The following is a 24,612-nucleotide window of genomic DNA, read 5'->3' on the forward strand; positions in this document are numbered from 1 at the left end:
GATGGCTCTGCAGTCCCATAAAATTAAAATGAATTGGCAAAAATACCCAGGTCCCTTTTTAAGAAATTATTTGGGCACAGATAATGAGATGTTTACCTGCCTTAATCATTTCAAAGGCTGGATCATTAGCAACTTGGGTGTCTTTCACTTCCAGCAAGTTTGAGCTCTTCTATGTATATGAATTCATACAATCAATTAGATTGAAGAAAACCATTAAGATCAGTGACTCAAAACCTTAACCTAACCAAGTCCTTCACTAAACCATGTTCCTGTCTTTTAAATAGTTTCAAGGATGGTGACTCAAAAACTTCTCTGGGCAGCCTTGTTCCAGTGCTTGATAACCATTTCAGAGAAGAATTTTTTTTCCTAATATCTAAGCCTCTCTTGGCACAGCTTAAGGCTGTTTCTTCTTATCTCATCACTTGTTATATTTTTGGACAGAACACTAGACTCCTGAACTTCCATAAGTAGTTAAACTGCAGAAGAGATATTCACATGTCTATTAGGAGTTTTACTGAAAAGCAAAAGCACTACATGAAAAGGCAAATGGTATTACTTTCAGTGCAGGTGTCTCTCCTGAAAATGAATGGCTACAGGTCAGTCTGCAGGTTTTTGTTTAGAGAAGTTCATGTGACCTATTGCTGCCTGTCTGCTATTGACCACTTTCTTCAATATGTAGTTTTACATCAAGAAATTAAATCAAGTGAAAGACAGCAGCATAGAATTAGGTTCAAATATTTTCTTTTACCACTTGGTCCCCCCCCAGTGACAGCTCCCAGTGTTCATCCTGTGCAAGTGTTAGTGCATACAGCCTTCAGAGCTCCTAAAAATTATCATTTAAACATTTAAAACAAACTCTCCTCTTAACATGCCTACAGGCCTTCTAAGTGCAGGCATCAGCAAGAAAGGTCTGATCTGTAAATTTTGCTCAGGGCTGAATAATTATTTACCTGTGTGGGTATAAACAGTAGGAAATTGCTGGCTTGATACCTTACTGCTTTGCATACTGCACTGTTCCTCATTGTGTAACAGAGAAATGCTGTAATCCTTTGTTTTGTTCCTTGGTTCCTCCCAGTCAGTGTATGGGGTTACAGAGGAGTCTCAGCCCCAAAGCCCTGTACACCTGCCCTCCCAACCGGTGCGCAAAACGACAAAAGAGGATTTCCGGAAGCAGGTAAGCAGGTGGCTGCATGGCAACTCTTCTGAGAACTGCTCCCAGAAAAAAAGCCTAGAAAGTTACTGAGATACCAGCAAAACCAATTGTATGCTTTACCTGCCCTTGATCCTCACACACTTATCCTTGATTCTCACTTATGTAAAGTATTAGTAAGTATTCATTGAGCTGTGTGGTTGTATGGTGATATGTATTACGAGTAACACTGACCTTTGAAACTACTTTTATTGTCTGTGGACCAGACAGAGACAATAAGGCAATAATTCCAGTTCACTGAGGATGTCTGTAAAGTGGACAGTGACAAAGGCCAGTGTACTGGGCACAGGCTGGGGATGAGTGGTGAGGAAAGGCATCGTTTAGTGCATGACTGTTAAACTGTACAGTCAGAGCTTTTAGGAAACTAGGAAAAAGTTATCCAGACAATCATGCCAAGGAATGACCAGCCAACTCACATGTCCTTGCACTGGCACAAAGAGCTCTCCCTCAAAATTACTTTGCTGCAACAAGCAACCCTCACTGAAAGACAAATAGGAATCACTGGATCAGCATTTTCCTAATGCAGCTTTAAACAAATTTCTTAGGCAACCAGTTTTTGGGTGGTCTTGTGAACTAAACCTGGATGCTACATTTCTTGAGCTCTTTTATAATAGGCTGAAGAACTGGTTCATAGCAGAATGAAAGTGTGCTGTAAAATGTTACTGGTCTTGTGATGCCAGTCAGTAAGAGGAATGGGAGAGCAGAGTGTGTTTGGAAAAAGGAGATCATATTGTACTCCGAGTAGTCTAGGAACCTTGGCCCCAAGTATGTGTCTTTTCTACTTTCAGTTATGTCTTCTGAAGCTTCCCCTGGGGCTTTGCCTTTGGCAATGGAATCTGCTATTGGAAGCAGTTAATAAGTTTCTGATACCTAGGGAAGGGTCCCATTTCCTTCTGAGTTACTTTCAAGCTGTTTGGAAAGAGAAATCAATAGTGTGTTGGGATATTGTCAGTGCATGCTGCAGAACTCATAAATTGTTAATGTCCTTGTCATCTCTCTCCTTAGATAACTTTTCTGAACATGCAGATAGAGAGACATTGTTTAAAGATGTCCAAAGTAGCAGAAAGGTGAGTGTCCCCATTTTGATGATTTCCCATTCTTTCCTCAGCTCCAGTTTGGCATTTCTAGAAACAGAGCAGGCAGCAAAGTGCAAAGACTTTACCCCCTTTCTGTGCATCAATCCTTTCCCTTCCTTGACCAGACCTTGCTGCCTGTCTGCTGACACTTCTGTACTCACTCTTCTGCCACTGAGCAAAACTAGGTGAGAAATCAGGACCTGTAATACTGCAAAAAAGAAGCATTAACAAAAGAAAAAACCCTTGTGTGACTTGCTTCTCACCCCTTCACTACCCTGTGGTTTATTTTTAGAAAAGTAATTCCTTTCTCAATTTGAAAATACCCTTTTTTCCCTTTTTGGCTGAACTCTCAGTGCTTATCTCTTGTTAGTCTGGCACAGCCCTGGGGAAGGAGCTGTGTTGGCATTTGTTGCACATGGTGTTCATGTCTCTGTTCATACTGGGGTTGTAGGACCAGTTCCTGCTTCCACTTACGTGTGTATGAAACCCTTGGAGAAGTACTGGGGTTGTACCTGGACTACTCAAGGCAGTGTTTTAAGGACTGGATTTCTAAGAAGAAAATCAAGGCACAATTTGACTTGCAGAATATTTAGTTTTGGTAGAAAAGTATGAATAGGTGAAGAACAAGCTCAAATTTAATTGAGTATGGGAGCTCATTTTCTTAGATACTTATAAGTTATGCACATTTGCAGGGTAGTCACTCAGATGAAGGTAGGGATAGCCATGTTCTTCAGTGATATGACTTTTAAAGCAAAACTGTGTTAAACGTGAAGGATAGGATAAGGGCTGGTTCCTTCTAGGGAAATGATAGAGGAGTTTTTATTTCAGCAAAGCAAAACGGGAATACCCCATGAAATGTGCTTTGCAGTGCCTGCACCTGTAGTTAGTATGCATGTACTAAACCAGGTAAATTAAATGGTGAGAGGCCCAATGTAAGTTCTTATTGGCTCATCAAGTTTAGCAATTAAAATGAAAATGTGTCCAATTAAAGAGAAAATATTCAGAGGCTCCCTGAAATCCTGCATGCAATACATTGTATGATTAAAATGTGCCCATTTATATTTATGTTTTGGGCTTTTGGATCTTTTCAATTAAGAGCATGTACTTTAAAAAAAAAAGTTATTGTATTGAATTTATTTACAATGACCTTAATATACTGAGACAGTAATAATTTATCTGGTTTGAAAGGGGTTTCCTTTTTTTTTCTTTTTTAATTGCTCTCAAGTTGGAGAAGAAAATGTTGCTATCAAAACTTGTGCAAAATAATAACCAGGAGAAAAGCAAATCAAATGAGAACAGTCAAATTACAGAATGACAGAATAAGCTGAGTTGGAGGGGATCCACTGGGATCATCAAGTCCAACCCCTGGCCCTGCACAGGAGAAAGAGCCCCAAGAATCACACCATGTGCCTGAGAGCATTGACCAAACACTTCTTGAACTCTGGCAGGATTAGTGCCAGGACTGCTTCCCTGGGGAGGCTGTTCCAGAGCCAGACACCCTCTGTGTGAAGAACCTTATATTTCTAAATAATTATTAATAATTATAAAGAATGAAAATCATGGTTGTGATCTTTATCTCTTGTGAGGAGGTGTTTGGTCACGTGATGACTTTGAATACTGATTAGAATATTGGCAATATTGATTTGAGAGTCCCAGGACTTGGTGTGGAGAGTGGGTGGGAAGTGCAGCCTGGATGTGGAGCATTGCAGAGCAGGTAGGAGGGAAGCAGAGGAGCTGATGGGTCCAGTGGCTTTGCAGGGGTAGGGACTGGTGAGGAGGAATGAACATGGATGACCTGACTTGCACAGTTGCCCGAAAAAAAACCTGTGCAGCCTTGAAAGCCCCATGAAAACACTGATTACAAGCACTGGGAACAAATTTGCTGTGTAAGGACATGCTGTTGTTATCATGTCCATTTTCAGGCTGGACCCTGCTCTCAGGACAGTTTAGGTGACAGTGGGGCAGATCAGGGTACAGGAGATGACTTCCTGGCACGCTGCCTTCAACAGTCAAGCCTGACTGTGGCACCATCTGCCAATTTTTCAATATAGTACAAGAGCACTTTCAGAGAGGATGAGGGAAGTAACAAGGAGCAGATAAATCAGGAGGCACTAGGGTAAACAAGTTATAGGAATAAGATATAAATTGTTTCGATAGTAATAGATTAATTGTATTTATTTTATATTAATTCACGCTATTCTTGGGATAGCTCTTGTCTATCAGAAGAGGAAGGCTCTCCAAAGGATATCTGCAGCTTCTGAGAGATAAATGCTCGCTGCTAAAGATTTTCTTTCCCTTCCTCCCTGTTCTGCTTCCAGGAGCAGATCTGTACCAACTGTGGGAACAGGCATCCCTCAGCTGCTCCACACACCTTGGAAACTGTCTTTCTTCCACATCCTTTCTCCCCACTTGGGACCTGTGCACTGTCAGTTTTAACCACTGAGCTTTGAGAACTGTTGAGCAAAACTATCAATATATTCTACCTATTGTTTTAACTGACTGCATTGTGCAGTGTTAGTACTATTTCATTAGACATGGCATCACCGAAATGGCTGGGGAAAAGTGAGCATCTTCCTACCAGAAGCAATCTCAGTTCCCTAGATGAAAATCTGATGAAAAGCTATCCTTTCAGCTTCTCATCAAAGTTCCTGTGAAGGCTCAGCAGGCCCCTTTGATTGAGAGACAGTTGGGTTCTCAAGGCAAGCTCTGCACCCTTCAGTCAACTGTTCCTACCACCTCTTCTACTGGGTATTCAGTTTATCACCCAAAAGGCCGGGTTTGCATTTTGACAAAAATGCTTTTCCTTAGCAGTCCCCTGCCTGTAGCCTGCTTTAGACAATGAGGCAATGATTCTGCTGCTGCCATTATACTGAATCAGCAAAATGTGCTTAGAAATTCCCCCTTGTTTCATTTTCGTTTTTTCCCCCTTTCCTTTTTGCTGGTACTTGTATTAGCACCTCTGATGCCTTCTTATTATTTTATTAGGAGCAATTCAGGTTTCACAGCAGATATCTCCTGATTGATCCTTTTTGGCTTTCTTTTCTTTTTTAACCAACCCTCTCTTTCATTGATGTCTAAGGGACTGCTGCTGCTCTGTGAAATTGGACGCTGCTCCCTCCTCCAACCCTTGACCCACAGCAGTCATGAAATGTAATTAATGAAATGAGATGAGACAGCCCCGAGTGCCCTAAGGGGCAATGGGAACCTGCTGTGGTTACAAAAGTGTATGATTTTAATGCCTCATGATAAGAGCTAGGACAAACAAAAAGAAATAATTACTATAGAACAGTTCAGGGAAACTTTCTGCCTTTTATGACCCTTTGTTTCACAGAATCTTTTCCTTTTTGAGACGTGGAGGACCAGAGGTAAAGTTTAGCATGGACAAACGTTGGGTGTTTAGTATGATGAGACATAATTAACTTAGTTAATTACTTGGCAGATGTAGGCAAAAAAATAAAGTGCCTTAGAGTATTTCCAATACAGACTAGAAGAAATGTCTTTTGATTTATTTCATATTTGCTGTCTTTCTTTTGTAAAAATGCGCCCCTAGCCCCAACCCCAGTGGAATTCCTGAATCATTTATGCAAGCAGACACAGTCCTTTCCCCAGAAAGCTCTTTGATTCTCATCCTAGTGAGGATGAGAGGCTATATGCCTTAACTGACTCACCATGAAGCAAGCCAGTGTAAAGGCCAGGAGTTTTTCCAATGTGCATATTATTTACTGTTCTTTAAGTTAATTATTACTGTTGAAGTATTTTACAATAGTGCTGTTAGACTAAATACTATACCAACATAACTAAAAAATTATCTATATGCAAAGCTTTGATGTTTAGGGTTATGATCCTCCAAAGATTTAAGCATATTCTTAGCTGCAGCCCTTGACCCTGTTTAGGTGAGTTTCTCATGGTGCATAAATTTATGTGGGTGCAAAAGTTTGCAAAAATGAAAAAGATGAGAGTAAATAGTAACATGCAGCAAATGATCAGGATGATACATACTTCATAATCTTCCCATGGCTCTCTGGGGGAAGTCCTGCCATAGCAATCCAGTTTGTTGCCTCATCAGGTTTTTTGGGGGCATCTCAACACAGACAAGCTTGAGGAAAATGCTGCTGTTGAGGAAAATACTGCAGTGAGCTGGTGGGTGTTTGCAGAGAAATCCTTGCATGCATCATCCCTGGGAAAAGGGTCTCCTGTGCCTGCTGAGAAACTGACTAATCCCTATAAATAAAAAGAAGCACACACAAAACCAAAACAAAACCACCAAAAAAAACCAACCCAACAGGATAAAAAGAAAAGCTATACTTTTCTGACATGTGACTAAGCATTCAGATCCTTTATTCTTTTTTTCCCTTTTTTTTTTCCCTGCCAGTTTAATAGCCTACACAGAGCAGTATGTGGAATATGACCCCTTTATAACTCCTGCTGAGCCTTCCAATCCCTGGATAAGTGATGATGCAGCACTGTGGGACATTGAAATGAGGTAAAAATTAATTGGTGGTTTTAACTAATGTGAGAGTTGTCTTGACAATTTGTTTGCATGCTCTTCACACTGCCCTGTTTGAAAAGAAAGTTGTATGTCTGTACTACAAGATTCAAGAGCATAGCTGAAGTTTATCACTGGCATCTATGAATTATTCAGACCTTCCACTTCCATATGGCTTGATGTATGTGACTCTCTAACTCAGGTAATGGATGTTCTCATACCTGTCAAACACATGCCCAGACTCAGGTCTAGGAGCCTAAAGCGATAGGATACTGCTAAGGCAAACTTAGCAAATAAGATGTGTTCCAGCACATCTTATTTGACTCTTGGGAGCCTGCTCTTCCCAGCTGCAATGCTCCAGCTCTGCTCCTACCATGGAATCCCATGAAAGATGCTGCTGAAAAATGGGATGAGTTTTAAGTGGTGGCCATTGCTGCTGTGCAGAGTGAGTTTGGCACAGGAGCCAGAAGAGTGTAGCTCATGTATGATGTGTGAGACTTGGCAGGTCAGAATTGTAATAGGTTGATAGGGTGAGTTTGGGCCTCATCTGTTGGTGAACACGCTGGCTTGTCTCTGTTATGATGTCAAATAGATGGAAAAAGCGAGGAAAAGTCTGTAGGACATTAAATGCCTTGCATCTCAGAGAGTTTCTAAAAAAAAACCCCAAAACAAACAAGCAGAACACTGCAATAGAGATCATGTTTTGCCCATGTGATGCTGGTGCAAGGGAAGTCTGGCCTGTGTCTGTGTCTCTTGCCCTCACAGGCTATCCACAATTTTCCTAAAGGGGCTCGAATTGTCCTGCCTGCCACTATGCCTAACAGCTCCCTCAGCAAATTTGAATGGAACTCCCATGCCCCATATTACCTTCACTACTCAATCACATCCTGTGGCCAACAATTGTAAGGACTCAGCAACTTCTCCAGTGTTTAGTTGCTGCCATTTGGCACCAAATCTGAATTTGGAGTTCACTTCAGCAAATCTTTAATAAGAGAATGCCAAATCTAATCTTGTGTGTTCTTGAATTATAATTTAGAGATGTTATTGGCCCAATAAAACTGATTCATAGGGAATCAGTGTTCCAGGAAAAGGACAAGATTTTTCCCCATTTAAAAACCAAGTAGTTTGGGATGTGAAAGTTGTTTTCACCTACAGAAATCCATTATTTTCCTAACCTCTGCCCCTCTTCCCATAATTTTATTATTTAGTTTTTTTTTAGCTAGTTTCTCTCATTTTCTCCATCCTCCCTAGTAGGACTAGTACCAGATACAGCCCTTGCAAAATACTGCTTTGTAGAAGCCCTCACCCACAAGGTAATCCAGGCATCCATTATTTCAGCATCTGTTGACGTAGTTGCAAATCCCAGAAAATATGTCTGTGTCCCTGAAGAATACAATTAACCTGATGTCACAGCCTTATAGGAATTTAAAATAAGTGCTTGGCTTCTGCTATGATTTCAGAGTTAAGGAAGGTGATTTTCCTGCAGATGAAAAAGAGAAAGCTGTAGTGTGAGAAGATGGAAAAACAAACAGCTATGTTTTTCCATTTTATTCTCTATTGTAAAAAAACTAACTGCATCTGCATCTAGTTGCAACTTGCATGAATAATTAAATGATCCCCAAGATCCCCTTGTGTTGCCTGCAAAGCTGTTTCCTCAGCTAGGAGGGCAGAGCCCTTGTGCAGGAAAACAAAGAGCTCTCACTGCCAGTGGCAAGGCTGGCTGCTGAGTATGGGCAGCCCCGTGCCACTAGAGTTCATCCTCCATGGCAGTCAGGACTCAGGAAATGCCACGGAAAGCATTCCGTTTTAGACAGCACTTTGGCCTTTTTTGTGTGTGTGCCACAACATTGTGAAGCTGCAAGAAGAGCAGGTACAGATCTCTGGATTCAGCAGGAAATTCCCTGAGCTTAGATTGTGCATGGCTCTGCACAAGCATGGCTTTTGTGTCCGATGTCCAGGCTGGTTCACATAACAGGTAGGCTGGATCTGCACCTTTGTCTGCAGCACTCTGGCTCCTGAGGGAGCGCAGGAGGAGCCATCCCGACTGTGCTGCTCCTCGAGTGAGGACATGCCTATCAATTTTGCTTAGCCTTTACATCAAGAGAAAATGAAAGCAGACATTTTATTTACCCCTTTGGCTTATTTGTCTTCAGCACAGATCGCCACTGTCCCCTAAGGCTCCATGATTAGGAATCGCTGTGGACATGACGAGACACATAGTTTAATAGATATGTACTGTTAACAATGGCTCTGCTGTCACAAATGTGAGCAGCTGAGCTGTGCTCTAATGGTTGTCTCATAGTATGACGCCATCACACCAGAAGCTTTCAAGCACTTTGTGAGCCCAGATTACGCTCTGATGCAGGCTGTCTCATAGGATCCTTGTTGTGATTCCCAGGCACCTCCTCTGCCCATAGGCGTCTCTGCAACATGTCTGGCAATTCAAACAACAGCTTATGTAAGTTGGGCTCTGTTAAGAAATAATTAAGGAGAAAGGTTGCTGGTGATTTTGGGTGCCTCTGCATCTCAGTATCCCAGCTGAGACACAAAATGAAAGTCTGATTATCATGGAGAGTAGGAGGAAGATGCTTTTTAGTCTTCTGAGACTTAGGCATGCAAAAATCGGAGGCACTAAAAAATGAAAGACCACAAACCAGTAATCATTTTAGATACTTCGCCTGCACTGCTTCTTAGTGGAACTGCTTTTCTAATGCAAATGTGGATCTGAAAATCCGAAGCCAGTTCCAAGTGACCAGGCAGTACTGTGTGGGACACAAGGAAATGCTCTGGAGCTCACCAGTGACCCAGGGAGCATTACTGGGAAATTTTTGCCTTGATGTATAAGAAATCCTAAGGTACATTTGAGGAGATGTGCAAGAAGTACATAATGAATAATCATTTAGGCATGGTATGCTGTTCTTCCAAATGAAACCTACCAGAAATTGCTCTGAAAATCATATCATTCTCTCTTATTTCACCATGTATGTAGCACCCAATTAGTGTCCTTTAATGAGTCAAATGATGTAATGGTTTAAAGTCCTCCAGTTGCTTTAATGATGATCCTGGTCTTTATAGGTTTCTTTGTTATTTGCTAACTTGTATTTCTGAAAAATCTTGAGAAAAAAACAACATCTCATCTAATAATTTTCCTCCCTTCACTTAGCAGAAGCAGCAGCAGCTGCTCGGACAGCAGGCAGAGATGCACATTCCATCTGTTTTTCCCCTTCTCTCTCCAAACAGCAAAGAACCTAGTCAGCAGCGTGTGAAGAGATGGGGTTTCTCCATGGATGAGGTGCTGAAGGACCCCGTAGGACGAGACCAGTTCCTTCGTTTCTTGGAATCAGAATTCAGCTCAGAAAACCTCAGGTGAAACCTTTTCTGACTTGACTAAATGAATGGGCCTGGTCCTACCCTCTTGCATAGGTGAAATGCACTGTTTGGTGTGTCTTGAACTGCTAAAAACACCCATTTGAATAAGGATGAGAATGGCAGGGTTTGACCCATAGCGCTGCTACAGACGCCCATACTAAACCTATGTGAGTAATCTCAGAAGCAGTGTTTAGCAGAGCCAGTGTTGTCAGGTGTCTTCTGCATGCAAGGGCTTGCAGACTTGCATGATGTGATGAGATGCAGCACATCACTCCTGAGCCCAACAAGATATAGGATTTCTATATTGTGTGTGTCTGTGTGGCAGGGCTTTTTTGAGGGAAACACTATGGACATCATGTGGCTAAGAACTTGGCAGTTCTTAGTTGCAGTCAGGTTTCCAACAACTACTTTTAATTTTGGCATGTGCTGACTATCCAACAGCTTGTCTCACCTTAACAGGACTCTCTGTGTGGGGGTTCTGAGTATCTGACTTCTCAAGTTGTGAAGAAGTCAAGACTTCTATTATGAAACATTGTGTAGACATGCACATGATCCTTCATCAGGCTGAGAGCCAGTAAACCCCACTTTTTTACTGGAACACTACAGAGGTGCTGTTGTGGTGCTGTGGTTGTGTCTCAGCACGAGGATGAGTAAAAGGACAGGTTCTTGCGGGGTCTTTTTGGGGCAGTTGTGTTCCAGAAGGCTGAGTAAGCATTTGCAGGGAAGGCCAGAGAAGATTGCAGGTTTACTGGCAGAACTGTGCCTGCTCTTGGGCTGAGAAAATCTGCTGTCAGGGATCACACAGTCAGTCTGGCTTTGGCCTTTGGTCGTAGTGAGTAGGCTTGGTGTTATCTTTTTACAGTAGATATGAACCTGACTGCACAGCCTTTTTTAGTTATGGTTTTTCATTCTATTTCATTTAGAAAATAAAATACATTACTAAAGCATGTGAACAATTGTCACTGTTGTGCAGTTGGCTAGCCTGCAAGATCTGAAAGAGGAATTCCCCAGAAAGTGATTTTTAATGACATTGGAACTTACCATCCTATTTATCAGGTTTTCCTGTCCAAGGAGAAGTAGAGAAAGCATGCCAGCAGCAAAGCAGTGAAAACTCAATGCACTTTATTGTTTTGAAAAATCTGAAAGATAACCTGTAAGAAAACAAGGGAGTGTTACTAATTACACAAATGAGCTTGAAATTTTATTGCTAAACAGGTACTGAACTTGCATATGCTTACTGCAGTTATGTACAGCAGCACTCATTTGCAATTAAATTGTAGTGATGAAGTGCAAAATTAATACACTGTATTAAAATACTCTTCAAATTAGTGCTCTGAAATTAATCTGGAGTTGTGCTAATGAAATCCAGCAGGTTTTATGACTAGCGTCTGTCCCCCATGTTCATCCTACTCAAACAGATAGAGAAAGTTTGATTATGAGGAGGCAAACTTGTACCTTCCTTGGTCAGTCGTAGCTGCTCCTCCTGCTGATGCACATTCTCTTTGATTTTGAGATGTAGTGAAGGGAAGAGGCAAAATCAGTGGGCTGGCATAGGTTAAATCCTACCTCCTTTGTGGAAGACATTAGCATCATTCTTAGTATGGGAACTTTGCTATCAATCTTATGGTATCATTATGATGGTATTGGCTTATGTGGTATTATTATCTCATATTGGATACATTAGCAAGCCTGCTTAAAGCTTTAACTAAAAGGATGCAAAGGCAGAAATATTAATGAAGAAAACCAGAATAGAGTGAATTATTAGCAGTAATGCTAGAGAGAAGAAGGGCTCAGGTGAGGCAGAGAAAGCTCCTTAATTCTCACTTGGAGTATGTACCATTAAAAAAAGCAACTGCTGGATGCTTAGACATGCAAGCAAAATCTAAGTTACACTCAACAGCAAAGTTGGGATCTGCCTCACCTAAGCTGACAGCTAAGCCCATGCTTTCTTTTTATCGAGTATCCTTCTGGAGAGAGAGGAGTCGGTGAATCACCTGAGAAGGATTTGTTTCAGCTTTAAGTGGAAACAAAACTAAAAGCACCTAAATTACACTAGAAAGTGCCCGTCTCTTGTTATCATAAACTTGGAGAGACTGATTCAAATGAGTCCATGGCAGGCAACTACAGTTAAGTGAGATACATCCCACCCAAACCCTGGGAAGGTGTAAGAAATTTTCTGAGAACACAAAGTATCCTTCTGAAGAGAGAGGAGTCCGTGAATCACCTGAGAAGGATTTATTTCAGCTTTAAGTGGAAACAAAACGCACCTAAATTACACTAGAAAGCGCCCGTCTCTTGTTATCATAAACTTGGAGAGACTGATTCAAATGAGTCCATGGCAGGCAACTACAGTTAAGTGAGATACATCCCACCCAAACCCTGGGAAGGTGTAAGAAATTTTCTGAGAACACAGCACTTAGCACCTTGCTAGAAAAGTAACATTCAGATTAACAAAAGTTAATCTTCGCAGGACTCTCTTCCAGTAACTACCCAGGCATCTTGGAACTGTTGCAGCAGGGATGTGCTATCTCTTGGGAGTGTCAGTAGGATCTTGGGAGTATCCTTAGGATTAATGCGGGCGGGAGCCCTATAGGTCCCTATGTTGAATTTAAGGCAGATCTAAGAAATTGACTGCTGGAAAACCTAGAAATTCATGGTAGCACTAGAAAAGATTTTGTGAAGTGTGTGCTCGAGAATGCCCTGAAATGAATGTAATTTCGTAATACAGCAAGGGGACCAAATTCTGCTCTTATACCTTGTGGCTCAGCTCCCAAATCACAGGGCTGATGGTGGTGGGGTATTTCCATCTCTTCCTAGCTGAGAAAAATTGGTCCCCGTGGGGTCTTGGGTGAGGCACTGCCAGAGATAGCAGCAGACTAGACTCGATGACCTCCCAGATCACCTTCCAGCTGTGTGTCTGTGTTCTAATAAACTTGCAGGATCTTGTCCACCAGTCTCCTGGGCTCCGCTGAGCCCTGTAACTTACTTATTTATTGGCTGTCCATTATTTATGTGGGAGCAGGAAAGCCAGTCAGTTGGTTATATTTCTCTCTGTTTTTATTTTAACTCTTTCTTGCTCTGTTTTCTTTCTCCTCTCTGTTGTTATCTTTCATCTACAATTTGTTTTGACTCGGGTGATTTGTGAAGTACCCAAAATATAGCTGATAAAATGCCAAATTTAAAACAAAATAAATAAGAAAGGATAAGAAAAGAAAGGGCATCAGAGAGTTATTATACATTTTTTATGACCTGGGAACCTTCTGAGACATCTTGAGATTGTGAGATGTTCATTTAGCTGGTGGATTGAATTTTTTCCCCCCCTAACTTTAAAGAGTGTCAGCTGGAATCAGCAAAGTGGGAATATGGGACATGGGAATTTCACCCGAAGGGAAAGGAGGCTGCACACCTGTTTATAGACCTCAGTGGGAAACATGTGACACTTTGTGGGAATGCACTGTGGAGCTGGCAGTGCATGGAGGCAGGTGCCCCGGGCCTTACTGCTTGTGAGCAGACGTTGAACATGGAGATCGCGGGAAAGGAGTTTTACCTGCAGGAAGTGTTTATATCCTACATGACTCCTAATGGTTGAAACTTGCTGCCAGGTTTTTTCCCCCTGGGGAAAGGAGTTTTCATCAGGAAAGGAGAAGTTCGGGCAGTGAGGAGAGCTCATATATGCAGTAAACACATCGAGCTGCCCCAAAGCCCCGTGCTCCCTAAATAAAGAACGTTCCTCCTGCAGTGCCGGGATGGGGCAGTGCCGGGCGGTGCGGGGCAGTGCCGGGATGGGGCCGAGCCGCCCCAAAGCCCCGTGTTCCCTAAATAAAGAACGTTCCTCCCGCAGTTCCGGGCAGCGCGGGGCAGTGCCGGGATGGGGCAGCGCCGGGCGGTGCGGGGCAGCGCCGGGCGGTGCGGGGCAGCGCCGGGCGGTGCGGGGCAGCGCCGGGCGGTGCGGGGCAGCGCCGGGCGGTGCGGGGCAGCGCCGGGCGGTGCGGGGCAGCGCCGGGCGGTGCGGGGCAGCGCCGGGCGGTGCGGGGCAGTGCCGGGCGCTGCCGGCAGGCGGCGCGGTCGCCCTGCGCACGGCCGGCGGGCGCTGCCCCGCGGCAGCGACACAAGGGCTTTCCTGCCCCACAGCACTGCAAGGACCGTCAGCAGAAGGAGGGACTTGCACCCTGGACGCCGACGTGCACAGCGTGGGAGGGGAGGGGAGGAAGGGCGGTGAGGGGGAGGCCTGCGGGCCGCTTGCCCCGTCCCCAGCGGCACTGCGGTCTCCCTGGCAGGTCCCCAGTGCCCCAGCGTGCAGCTTTGCAGCATCTGCCTGCCCCCAGCTTGCTCTCCACGGACAGATTTTTGTTGGTCTTGGCCGTGCCGAGCTCACCAAGCCAAAGATCTGACCATTAAACAACACAAAGATGTGAATATTGCCCCTGTCTGAAATGCATTTTGATTTTTATCAATTTGTTTCATTCATTTCCTGGCTGAGATGTTCAAAGTTAGTTCTTGGTGAATGGAAGAAGGTTTGTGAATGGTTAGATATGTGAGGCTGCCAGGGCATGGAATTCTGGCATGGAGCTACTGAGGCAAGGAGAGAAGTGTGCTTGGATTCCGACCTGAGATAGTCACTTGATGAATTCGCTGTCAAGCGAGGGGTATTGTGTCCACCCCCATGATGGGGATACAACACTGCCCTTATCTTGACTATTGTTTCTCAGTTTCTGGAGTAATCCATATTTTGCCTCCTGATCAGGATTTTAAATTAGTTTTTGTTTTACAGTGTACCACAGAAACGACCACTCCCCTGCTACTCACCCTGTCTTTCCCCAGCAGCTTTTTCACTGGGGGACATGTTTGAACAACATTGACCAAGCACCTCTGCAGTGCCCTGCAGGGAGGCAGAGCATGCATGCTGAGGTCCAGGAGCTCTCTGCACCTTGGGGGAGCTGCGGAGGACAAATGCCATTGTGGGATATCTTCCGCCAGTGACAGCAGTTTAATTACAAGCTGGATGAGGCTGAAATGGTTTTTGCCACTGACGCTTTAGGACACCATATTATCAGCTTTCTCCAGTCCTTACATGCTGTTTTATAAAGGACAAAGAACCTGTGATCAATGCTGCTGTTCCCTCTGTGCAGACAGTCCCTGTGCCAGTTCTGCTCTCTTTAAAGGGCACCTGTGGAGAGGACACACAAGGAGTTCTCCCTTCTCCCCTGCCCTGTGCAAAGGTGTGTGCTGGACGTCTGTCTCCTACAGAAAGAGAGGGGGCAATGCAGGATTTTCACCTGACTCCTTGTGAACTTGCGGCTGGGCTTGTGCTTCAGAAATTGCAGGAGTGATTCAGGGAGTCCATTTGCACTTTATAATTGAGCAGAATTTCCAGCACAGTTATTGTATGTCAGCTCCTTTCCTAAGTAGAAATACCTGCTTCTCTGTTGTAAATGCTGTAAATCCCATAGGAAGCTCTGCTTATGCGTTGGCTTCAGGATGATTCCTTGTGGCAGAGAATTTGCCTTGGAATTGAAGTCTGTGGGGCTGGGTACCCCTCTTTGATGTTACTTGATTTTCAGATGCCAGCTATAGTGAATAGCTTTGAAATTTTTACCAAGACAAAACTCCCCTTTGCCTTGAAGAGGACATCCAGCCTTGGGCATGAATTCACAATTGCTTGCAGTAAAAAGAGCTTGTTCTTGTTACTGTCAGGTTGGTCTGGTTGGTTGGTTTTCAGATTGAGCCAAATGGTTATTAAAATGGATGGTGCTCCTGTTCTGGCAAGCTGTCACTTCACAGCGATCCCAGTTCCCTCACAAGTGTGCTTTCCCAGCCCGCCTCCCTGGCTCCAGGGGCAGAAGATAAGCCAGAAGAAAAGGTTCTCTCTAGCCAGGTGTTTGTCTGAAGTGTCCCAGCTACTCTGGAATGATTAGCATCTTTTCTCCCTATGCCTTTTCTGCATTCACATGTTCCTATTACATCTGAAATTGAATGATAAAGTATTTTCAAATAACGGAAGCCACATATGGCAGCAGATTACTGCACTGTGAGTGCCACCCTTTACTCTCTGCATGCATGTGATAAGTGGGGGTGTCACTGCTCAAATGACAAGGCAGGATATCAGGTGCACTTAAACTCTCAAAGGTGGAAAAGGACCAACCATGCACACTCCTCCACCAACCCCAGATACTCTATTTCAGTTCATAAAATCAAATGTCACCTTGTTAGAACCACACGTATGTGACTCTATAGGTACTGATGTAGTGTTGGAGTGTACCTCATTCTTTTTTACTGAGCCTGCCAAGGAAATGGGAAAACCATATGAAGGAGTATCATCAAGTGGCTTGGGTGAGTCGGGGCTGTGGCATGAAGCCCCCCTGATGGTCAGGAAGAAGCAGCAGACAGGCAAGGAGGATTTAGCCTGGCCTTGCATGTCATGTGGATGTAATTTTCTCCCCAAATCGACTTTTTGCCTCTATCGCAGGTAGGATACCAGGCTAAATGGAGTAGCAGCCTCATTTGCTTGCAATAACACCACTGATTCCAGGGTGTCTAGGTACTGCCTGCAGCCATTAAGGAAGAGAGGGTCAGGAACAGCACAGGAGTCACCAGGCTGCTGTCCACCCTCACTGCCATCAGGATTTTTGTTTGGGACAGACTCTATCTCCCTCCCTCCACCATGGAGGAATATTTACCTTAGTGGCAGCACACTGAAACCACTGAATCATTTGAAATGAGAAATGAGGACTTCAGTTACAGTTCAACTGGTTTATAAGGAAGACACAGGATTTTCCAAGTTGTGCAGCTCTTGCGGATGCCTTGAACAAGCAGTGACTCAAACAATCCCTGTCCCCTCTGCACAGTCTGCCCAGCAGAGGGAGTGCATAAGAGTAGGGCAGGGACAGCCAGGGTGAGCCCTGCCCTCCTTGTCACCGTAGACAATGGGCACCTTTGTCAGGGGGTAGGAAAGAGCTGGCTATTGCAGGTGGCTGCAAAGGCGCCTTCCAGTACCTGTTTGCCCTGTAGCCTCAGCACTCCCTGCAGAGCCCTGTTGTGCTTGCTCAACCAGGTTGCAGGGCCCAGCTACTCAGGGCAGATGACCTTCAGGAATACCTTCTTGCTGGAAGATAGAGTTGACCAAAACAAAAGGCTACTGGGCACCATGCATCTTCTGAATTAATCAGCTGAAAGAGCATATCTCTCTCAGCAATAAATAAAACTAGCATCACCAAAAAATGTATTTTCTTTTTCCTAGGATAAAAGAAAAAAGACATGCATGTCACTCTTGCAAAATATTCTGTGGTCTTTGTTTTCACAGATCGAGATATGGATTATGTCCTTAGTTATCAAAGGGATTATCTTCTCAGTGTTTATGAACTTACTTTAGTCTGTAAGCATAGCCTAATCAAGAAAACACCACTGTAAAATTGGAGTATGGCATGACAAGAGTCATCTTTTCTCATGGCATCCATCTGAATGCTGGTCAGTTTACAAGTGAAAAAAAAATCTCTAAGTGGCATTGCTACAACTTCACACTGGAAATTATGTGACTGTTAAGTTTGTTCTTCATTTTACATCCCCTGTGGATGACCAATCCTGCAGGCAGCAATGACCAGCACATTGCAGCAGGGCTGTGGGAGGCAGAGCCTGCTCCTCTCCTCCAGCTGCATAGCTCTGGAGGTTTCCTGTTTGCCTGCCTAATATGACACTTCTGCAGGGGCAGTTTGACTAAGAATGTATCACTTCTTAAGGTCAGTGTCCTGATCTTAGCCACAATATAAGGGAATGGTGTAAAGTACATCACCCCTTCCCCTTGAAATCATGCTAACATGGAGTCTTCTGTGAATTCTAATAGATGCAGGATTAGGTTCTATATCTGTTTTAGGACTTTGCCTAGGCTTATTCACAAAATCTTACCTAGATTTCTATATTTTTCTCTTTTCTGCCCTTTTAATTTTGCCTAGTACAGGTTTTGGTTGGCTGTCCAAGATCTCAAGAAAAGACCTTTACAGGATGTGACCACGAGAGTGGAAGAAATCTGGCAAGAGTTTCTAGCTCCTGGGGCCCAAAGTGCTATTAACCTGGATTCCCACAGCTATGAGAAAACAAGCCAAAATGTCAAAGACCCAGGAAGATATACATATGAAGATGCACAGGTTAGTTTTTGGTTTTATGGAGCTACTGCTAATGAAACTCTGTTTTAATATGATATTCTACTATCACATTGTCATTGCTCACTTGTAAGAAAAAGAAGATGCACAGTTTGAAGTGACTTTAAGGATATCTGTTCAAGCTGGGTAAATTATATTTTCATTGAATCTATCTGTCATAACAGGCTAAGGCTCCTCTGGGAACAAATGTTCCAAAATCTACAAGTCTGCAAGGTGCTGCAAGCTGGAGCTATGTCTCAGAGAAAGCACAGATGAAAAAGTGCTATACAGTTCAGCTTGTCTGTCTGTGCTACCTGTCACTAAAGTCTGGCATAGTTACAGAATGGCCAATGTCATATCAAAATGCTGGCTAATACACTTTTTCTATATTTTATTTATTTATACCTAATTATATCCTCCTGCCAAACCCCAAAAGCAGCAGCTCCCTCCAACACATCCACCAGACAATACCTTAGAGTAATGATAGGACAGTAGGCAATGCAGTGAGCTTAATCCTTCCCTCCTAAGGCTCCAGATTTATCAGAGAAATTTTACAGATAAACTGTACACGGAAAATGCCTTGAGGAAAGCAGATAATTTGAGAAAAACTGCTATAAGCAAGGGTAAAGCTGCATAACCTTCTGGAAAGTGAAAACATAATTTTCTAATTTTTAAAAAAGAAAAATGAAGAAAGGATCATTTGGCAAATATTACTGGGGACACAAATTAAAAGATATTCTCCTCATAATCATTTTATCACAAGATATAGTAAAACCAACAGCAAATGAAAAGAATTCCAGGGTTTGGGGATTTTTTTTAATTGACATTCAAAGGCAATTCTTCAAAATACTCCACTAACAAAATACTTTCATCTCAGGGGAGATGTTGTGGACCACTTATACAAGGTTAGGCAATGAATTTTTCAAACCAGCATCAAATACTCTATTTTCCTGAATGCAATCTTGCTCCTTGGGGCCAGCATAGAAGGAATGTACATGAAGTTACAAGGCAGTCCCCTAAGAATATCAGCCAACTTAAATGCCCTTTCTAAAGCTGAGAGATACAGGAGTGTGAAGACATTCTGGATGAGATATATTCTTTGCTTGGCAGTTGTAGTGAAAAAGAATTGCACGCATCACCTGAACAAAATGATGATGGCAAAATACAGGCTAAAGTAGATAGGTGAATAATGGGAGAATTGATTAAATTGATAAGTAGAAGTACTAAGAATAAGACAAATGTTTAGATGATGAGTATTTAATTAGAAGAAGACACGGAGGATTTAGCCTTGAACTGATCAGTTCACAATGTAATTGCCATTCAAAGGGGAGTTGATACAATCAAGCTGGAGCCCTGGCAGCTAGACTGAAATTTTAGCTCCTTGGGTTAATTTTATTTCAGTGGATTTTTACACTGACAGATCTCTTCAATTCATCTGTTGTAGTTCATGGACACAGAAATATGAGGCAAAGGTAGACCTTCAAGGGCCAGCTATGGTTATCTTGGAGATTGAATCTATTGAATCCTCAGGAGAGGATAGCACAGTGTGGGAGGCGAACCCAGTTACCTTCTTGGGCAGTGGGCTTCTGGTAGCTCTCCAAAGGCCAAGCAAGCTGTTTGTGACTGCTTGACTGGATAGCTGAGAAGGCATTGTGACACAGGCAGGAAGAAGCAGGACATTGCTGAAGGGTGCAGTGCCCAGTAGAGTTTTTACTGGCTCATCCTGGAGAAGGGAAGTTTTTGTTTGTACATTCACTTCATGGGAGACAATGCAGATTGCCCCAGGGTGCTGTAAATCTCCCAGGGCCTGCTGTGGTGTTTCTCACAGGTCAGCCCTGCCACCACAGAGGCTCTCATCCATGAATCTGCAGCAGCTGCTTTATCTCAGCACCCTGGCACCAGGAGTCCATGGGAGCTCCCACACATCCCACATTCCTAGGGACTCAACCAGATACAACTAATCAAAATGCCCTCTGTGGGAGGGGAAAATACAAGTGTTGTCCTGTCCTGAGTAGTATTAGCACAAAGAGGAAAACAACTGAAATGTCCTTTTAAGTAAAAAACAAGAAAAAATTTAGTTTACTCAACAGCACATTCTTTGAATGACTTCAGGTCTGAGCCACTAAGAGGAAGGAAGAGTGTTGGCTGATCTGAGAAAATTAGTTCGATACTCCTGCAGTGGAAGAATAAGAGAAAGTGATGTGGCACTCTAGTCGTGACTTGAGAGATCCACAAAATGCCAATTCTGTATAAAAAGCACTGGAAATGGACACATTGCTGTACTTGGGAAGGGCAAAGTGTAGCAGAGCACACTGAGGCCAGCAAATGCTTTATAACAGGAAGTTGAAAGCAAAGCATCATTTGTTATCAGGTGCTTAATAGTCTACATTTGATGTGCTTCTTTGCACACCCTTGGCTCCCAGCCCCAAAGAGCTCTCCCAGATGCTGCTCAACCATCTGGTAAGGCAACTAGCCTGGATAAAAACAGGGAGAAAAGAGGCTCTTGGCAAACATTCCTCTCACTTCAAACCTCTTTGTCCCCAGGCCAGTCATGGTCTGAAAGCAAATGGGTGCTCCGTTTAAGAAAATCTCAGCTCCAAATCTCAGTCCCCAAAGTGCTCCTAATCCAAACCTGATTTTGGTGTGCATTTATTATTTCAGACAGACCTCTTGCTGACATGCATTTCTGTTCCACAGAAGCAAATGTTGTGCCATTTCTCCATCTCAGCTTAAGATACTTGCCGTGCTGTGTCCCTCAGTGCTGCTGCACTCCACAGTCCTGCACTGCTGGGCTTGCATGGAGCTGCCCCTCCTGCTGTGGCTCCCACAGGTGCCATCGCCCACCCCGTGCCCAGCTCAAGCTGTGCCAGCCCACCTCAGCTCTGAGCAGAGTGTGCTGTGCTGGCTCAGCCTGCACTCCCCTCCCCAGCTGTCCAGTTTGTTGGTGCCTCTGTCCTTGAACAGCCCAGTGCTGCTCCTGGCTCTGTCCCCATCATCGGCTCTGCCAGCTATCTTGGTCTGCAGAACCTTCTGTCATTTTAGTCCTGGGCCCCTCCAGAGGGGAGCCTACCAATTTAGCTGATTATTTTCTGCTCTTAGACAACTGTCCTCTGAGTAAAATATTATGATTATCAAACCATTTTCACTGGGGACCAAAACAGCTTTTAATACAAGGGGCATCGTCAGGAAAGGTCAGTTCAATTAAACAGTGAAGTACTTAGCAGGATGTAAGCTCCCACAGGAGTTATCAGCAGCATTGAATAACCAGTGTGGGGCCCTGCAATATGAAGCAGGCACCGCCAGCTTTGGAAAGTAAATAGGTTTGGGTCCATCTGAATGGCCTCTTTTGGCTAATGAAGCTGCTGACAGCCAAAGTAATTCATCTTTATATGGGAACACAGAGCTGTGAGTATGACAATTATGGCTTATCTGTACATGTTATTAGTTTTTTAACCATTCTTCTCCTACCCCCACCAAGCATCTCCTTGCCTCCCCTGAAATGTCTTTCTGCCTTCAGAAAATCTTTAATCCCTTCCTCTGTCCCTTGGTGTTAGGAGCTAGTATCACCAGGATGCATTGTGCTTCCTCACAGTAATATTTGTAGGGACATTTAGTCTACATTTACTGGTAGACTTCAGAGCTAGGTGTAGCAGAGTCAGGTAAGCCACACAGTTGTCTTTGGAATTCCTTTCCTGTTTTGTTTATTTTTATTCTTTAATAAATAAGATAGAGTTTTAGGTTGATATTCCTTTACCTGAACTAACCAGCTGTTCTTTCTATAAAGATAATACAGGGAAATTCAGTTCTAACACAGGCTCTATTAGGAATTTAACTGTTATTTTGAGATCCTTGGCTAATTCCAGAGCAGATTTAGACCATAATGCTAAATTCCAGGCAGCTCAAACCAGAAATGTACCTGTCCCAGATTTGAAACATAGAATAATTTGGGACAGAAGGCACCTTTAAAGTTCATCTAGTCCAGTTCCCCTGAAATGAGCAGGGTAGATCCTTAACTAGATCAGGTTTCTCAGAGCCCTGTTCAACTTGACCTTGAATGTTTCCAGAGACAGTGAATCTGCCGCCTTTCTGGACAATCTTGGCCAGGGTTTCATTATCTTCATTGTAAAAACTTTCTTGCTTAAATCTAATCTTGAGATTTGAGCCCACTTCATGCTCTCAGCTGCCTCATGTGTAGCTCCATTTGTTCTGGACCGTGACAGAGATACGAGTCCTTGCAGGATTCATCAGTGGTCAGTCATCAGTTTGCATTCTGGTTGTATCAGGAAGCTCAAGGTGCTGACAGAATTTGACAGGATCCTGTTGAATTCAAAACCAAACTTCCAAGTTTAAACAAGGATCTCTTGGAAATGAAATGTTATTTTTTACCAAGAAGGGAAAATGAGGGGGGACTTCTCCTAACTTTTTATTTCTAAGCATGCACAGGATGTGAAAGGCCTGGTGTCTATTCAGTGGGCATAGAGAATTCCTTTTATAGGTCTGGAGCAAAATGACAGCATGGAAGGAAGATGTGAAAATAATAATTCATTGTGTGTCTGTATCATCTTTCGTGTAAGAACTTGGAGAAGCATTATGCCTATTTTCTTAAAGTTTTGTCCAGTCACCCCAGGTACGGGCATGCGCATAAAGGACAACGACTAAGGATGGGTTAGCAGTGCAGGCAGCCAGCAAGGGGACATGGGGCAGACCAAGGTCCTTTGCCTCTAAGAGGGGATCAAGTCCACCTGAACCAGTGCTGCTCAGAGACATTGAGCCTGTGCTGTGGGGAATTGAAAGCATTATTACATGACATCAGTATTTACACGTGAATGGTGTGCCCAGGGATCTTGGGGGCTTTTGACAGCCTGCACCTTCCTGTGGAAGTTAGGGACTGGACAAGGACTTGACCTTTATTCTCTTCTCCTCCTTTGGCTCTGATTCTGTGGGACTGGAGGAAAAAATCCTTCCTTTCACTGCAGTCTTCCTTGTATTTGGGTTATCATGACTGCAGAAAACATACAGAGTCTCACTGTTGTGTGTTTATTACAATTAGAAGCAAAAGTGCAAGCTCCTTCCCTTGTGGATTTCACAAAAAAACTTACAACAGAATCTAAAATCAAGAGCCCCACAAATACAGCCAGAAGAGTAGTTAGGTGTCTGGAGCAAAAATAGAAAGTGATGGGGGAGGCTTACACAGGTGTGCCAGATGCTGTGCAAAGCAGGAAACAAAAGACTTGAAGCAGAGCTTTACATAGGAGCAGATACTCTATGTTATTATTTTCCTGTTTTGCTTTCTTGGGAGTTGTTTTTTTTTTTTTTAATGTATGCACCACACATCAGAAAATACTTATTTTATCTCTTGCCTTCCATTTTAATTTGTAGTTTAGCAGTCATGTTATGTGAAAAACATCTACCATCCTTTGTCTTGCTGTTCCCTTTCTGTCTCTGAAGGCACCAGGGATCAAACCTACTGTCTAAGCTAATACCCTTCTGTCACACACAAGCAGAAAAAGGGCCAGGAAAAAGTCACAAGTGACCCCTCTCCTTGCAGACACAGTGACAGAAGGCAACAGATCTCTTCAAATGAAAGATCGTGAGAATGGAGTAACAAGAACAGTCAGCATATTCCCACAGGACAATAGTCTGCCTGTTATTCAGGGTGCTGATCCTGCCAAGCTGTCTAAAACTACATGCGTGAGTATTAACAGTGCCTCAGTGCCAGACATTTCATACCTCCAAAAAATACCTTTAGATGGATTACATGGGAAAGTCTCTAGCTTGCTCAAAAATTGAATTCAGCACTGAGACCCTGGGACTCTTGTGTCAGTAGTGTGCACTGTGCTTCTTGAAAGCAAGAAACAACTGCATGTCAGATCCAGAGCAAGAGAATTTCCTCTTCATGTGAAGGTCAGGATGCTGCTGATACTGTTTCTTTTCTCCCAAACAGAGAGTGAAAGTGCTTGCAAGTACATCCTTTCGTCTAATCAAGAAGCCAGAACTCCAGGAGTCCACTTCTCATGGACTTTGGGGTTATGATCTCTTCCTGCTAAACTCATGCACTGCAGGAACACTGTGGTCTTTAATTTTTTTAAGGGGTTGTTACCTTTTTGAGTGTTCACATTCCTAATTAAAAATTTAAGAAAAAATCCCTGGGAAGATCTATCAGCAATGCATTTAATTCTCTGCTCAGCCCACAGCAGGTATGAATGTGGGCTGTCAGGATGGGGTTTGCTCGCAAACAGTTAAAAGATTTCAATATACATTTGGACTCTGAGATCTTGAGTTCAACCACTTAATGGCAGCCCAAGATGACACAGCAGCAGATATCTTACAGTCAAAATG

General features: G+C 43.4%; 1 protein-coding gene across 3 annotated transcripts in view; it reads left to right on the forward strand.

Moving 5' to 3' along the window:
• Window positions 1–24,612, forward strand: part of RGS6 (regulator of G protein signaling 6) — a 262,968-nt gene that overhangs the window by 200,097 nt on the left and 38,259 nt on the right. For all 3 annotated transcript variants that reach the window (XM_039705211.1, XM_039705210.1, XM_039705212.1), the window contains 5 exons: window positions 1,076–1,174; window positions 2,216–2,277; window positions 6,659–6,769; window positions 10,013–10,138; window positions 18,093–18,279. In XM_039705211.1, coding sequence (XP_039561145.1) covers window positions 1,076–1,174; window positions 2,216–2,277; window positions 6,659–6,769; window positions 10,013–10,138; window positions 18,093–18,279 — 585 coding nt within the window. The remainder of the gene's footprint in view (window positions 1–1,075; window positions 1,175–2,215; window positions 2,278–6,658; window positions 6,770–10,012; window positions 10,139–18,092; window positions 18,280–24,612) is intronic.

The sequence above is a fragment of the Passer montanus genome, unplaced genomic scaffold (genome assembly GCF_014805655.1).
Source record: "Passer montanus isolate IOZ18808 unplaced genomic scaffold, ASM1480565v1 scaffold18, whole genome shotgun sequence".
NCBI classification, from domain to species: domain Eukaryota; kingdom Metazoa; phylum Chordata; class Aves; order Passeriformes; family Passeridae; genus Passer; species Passer montanus.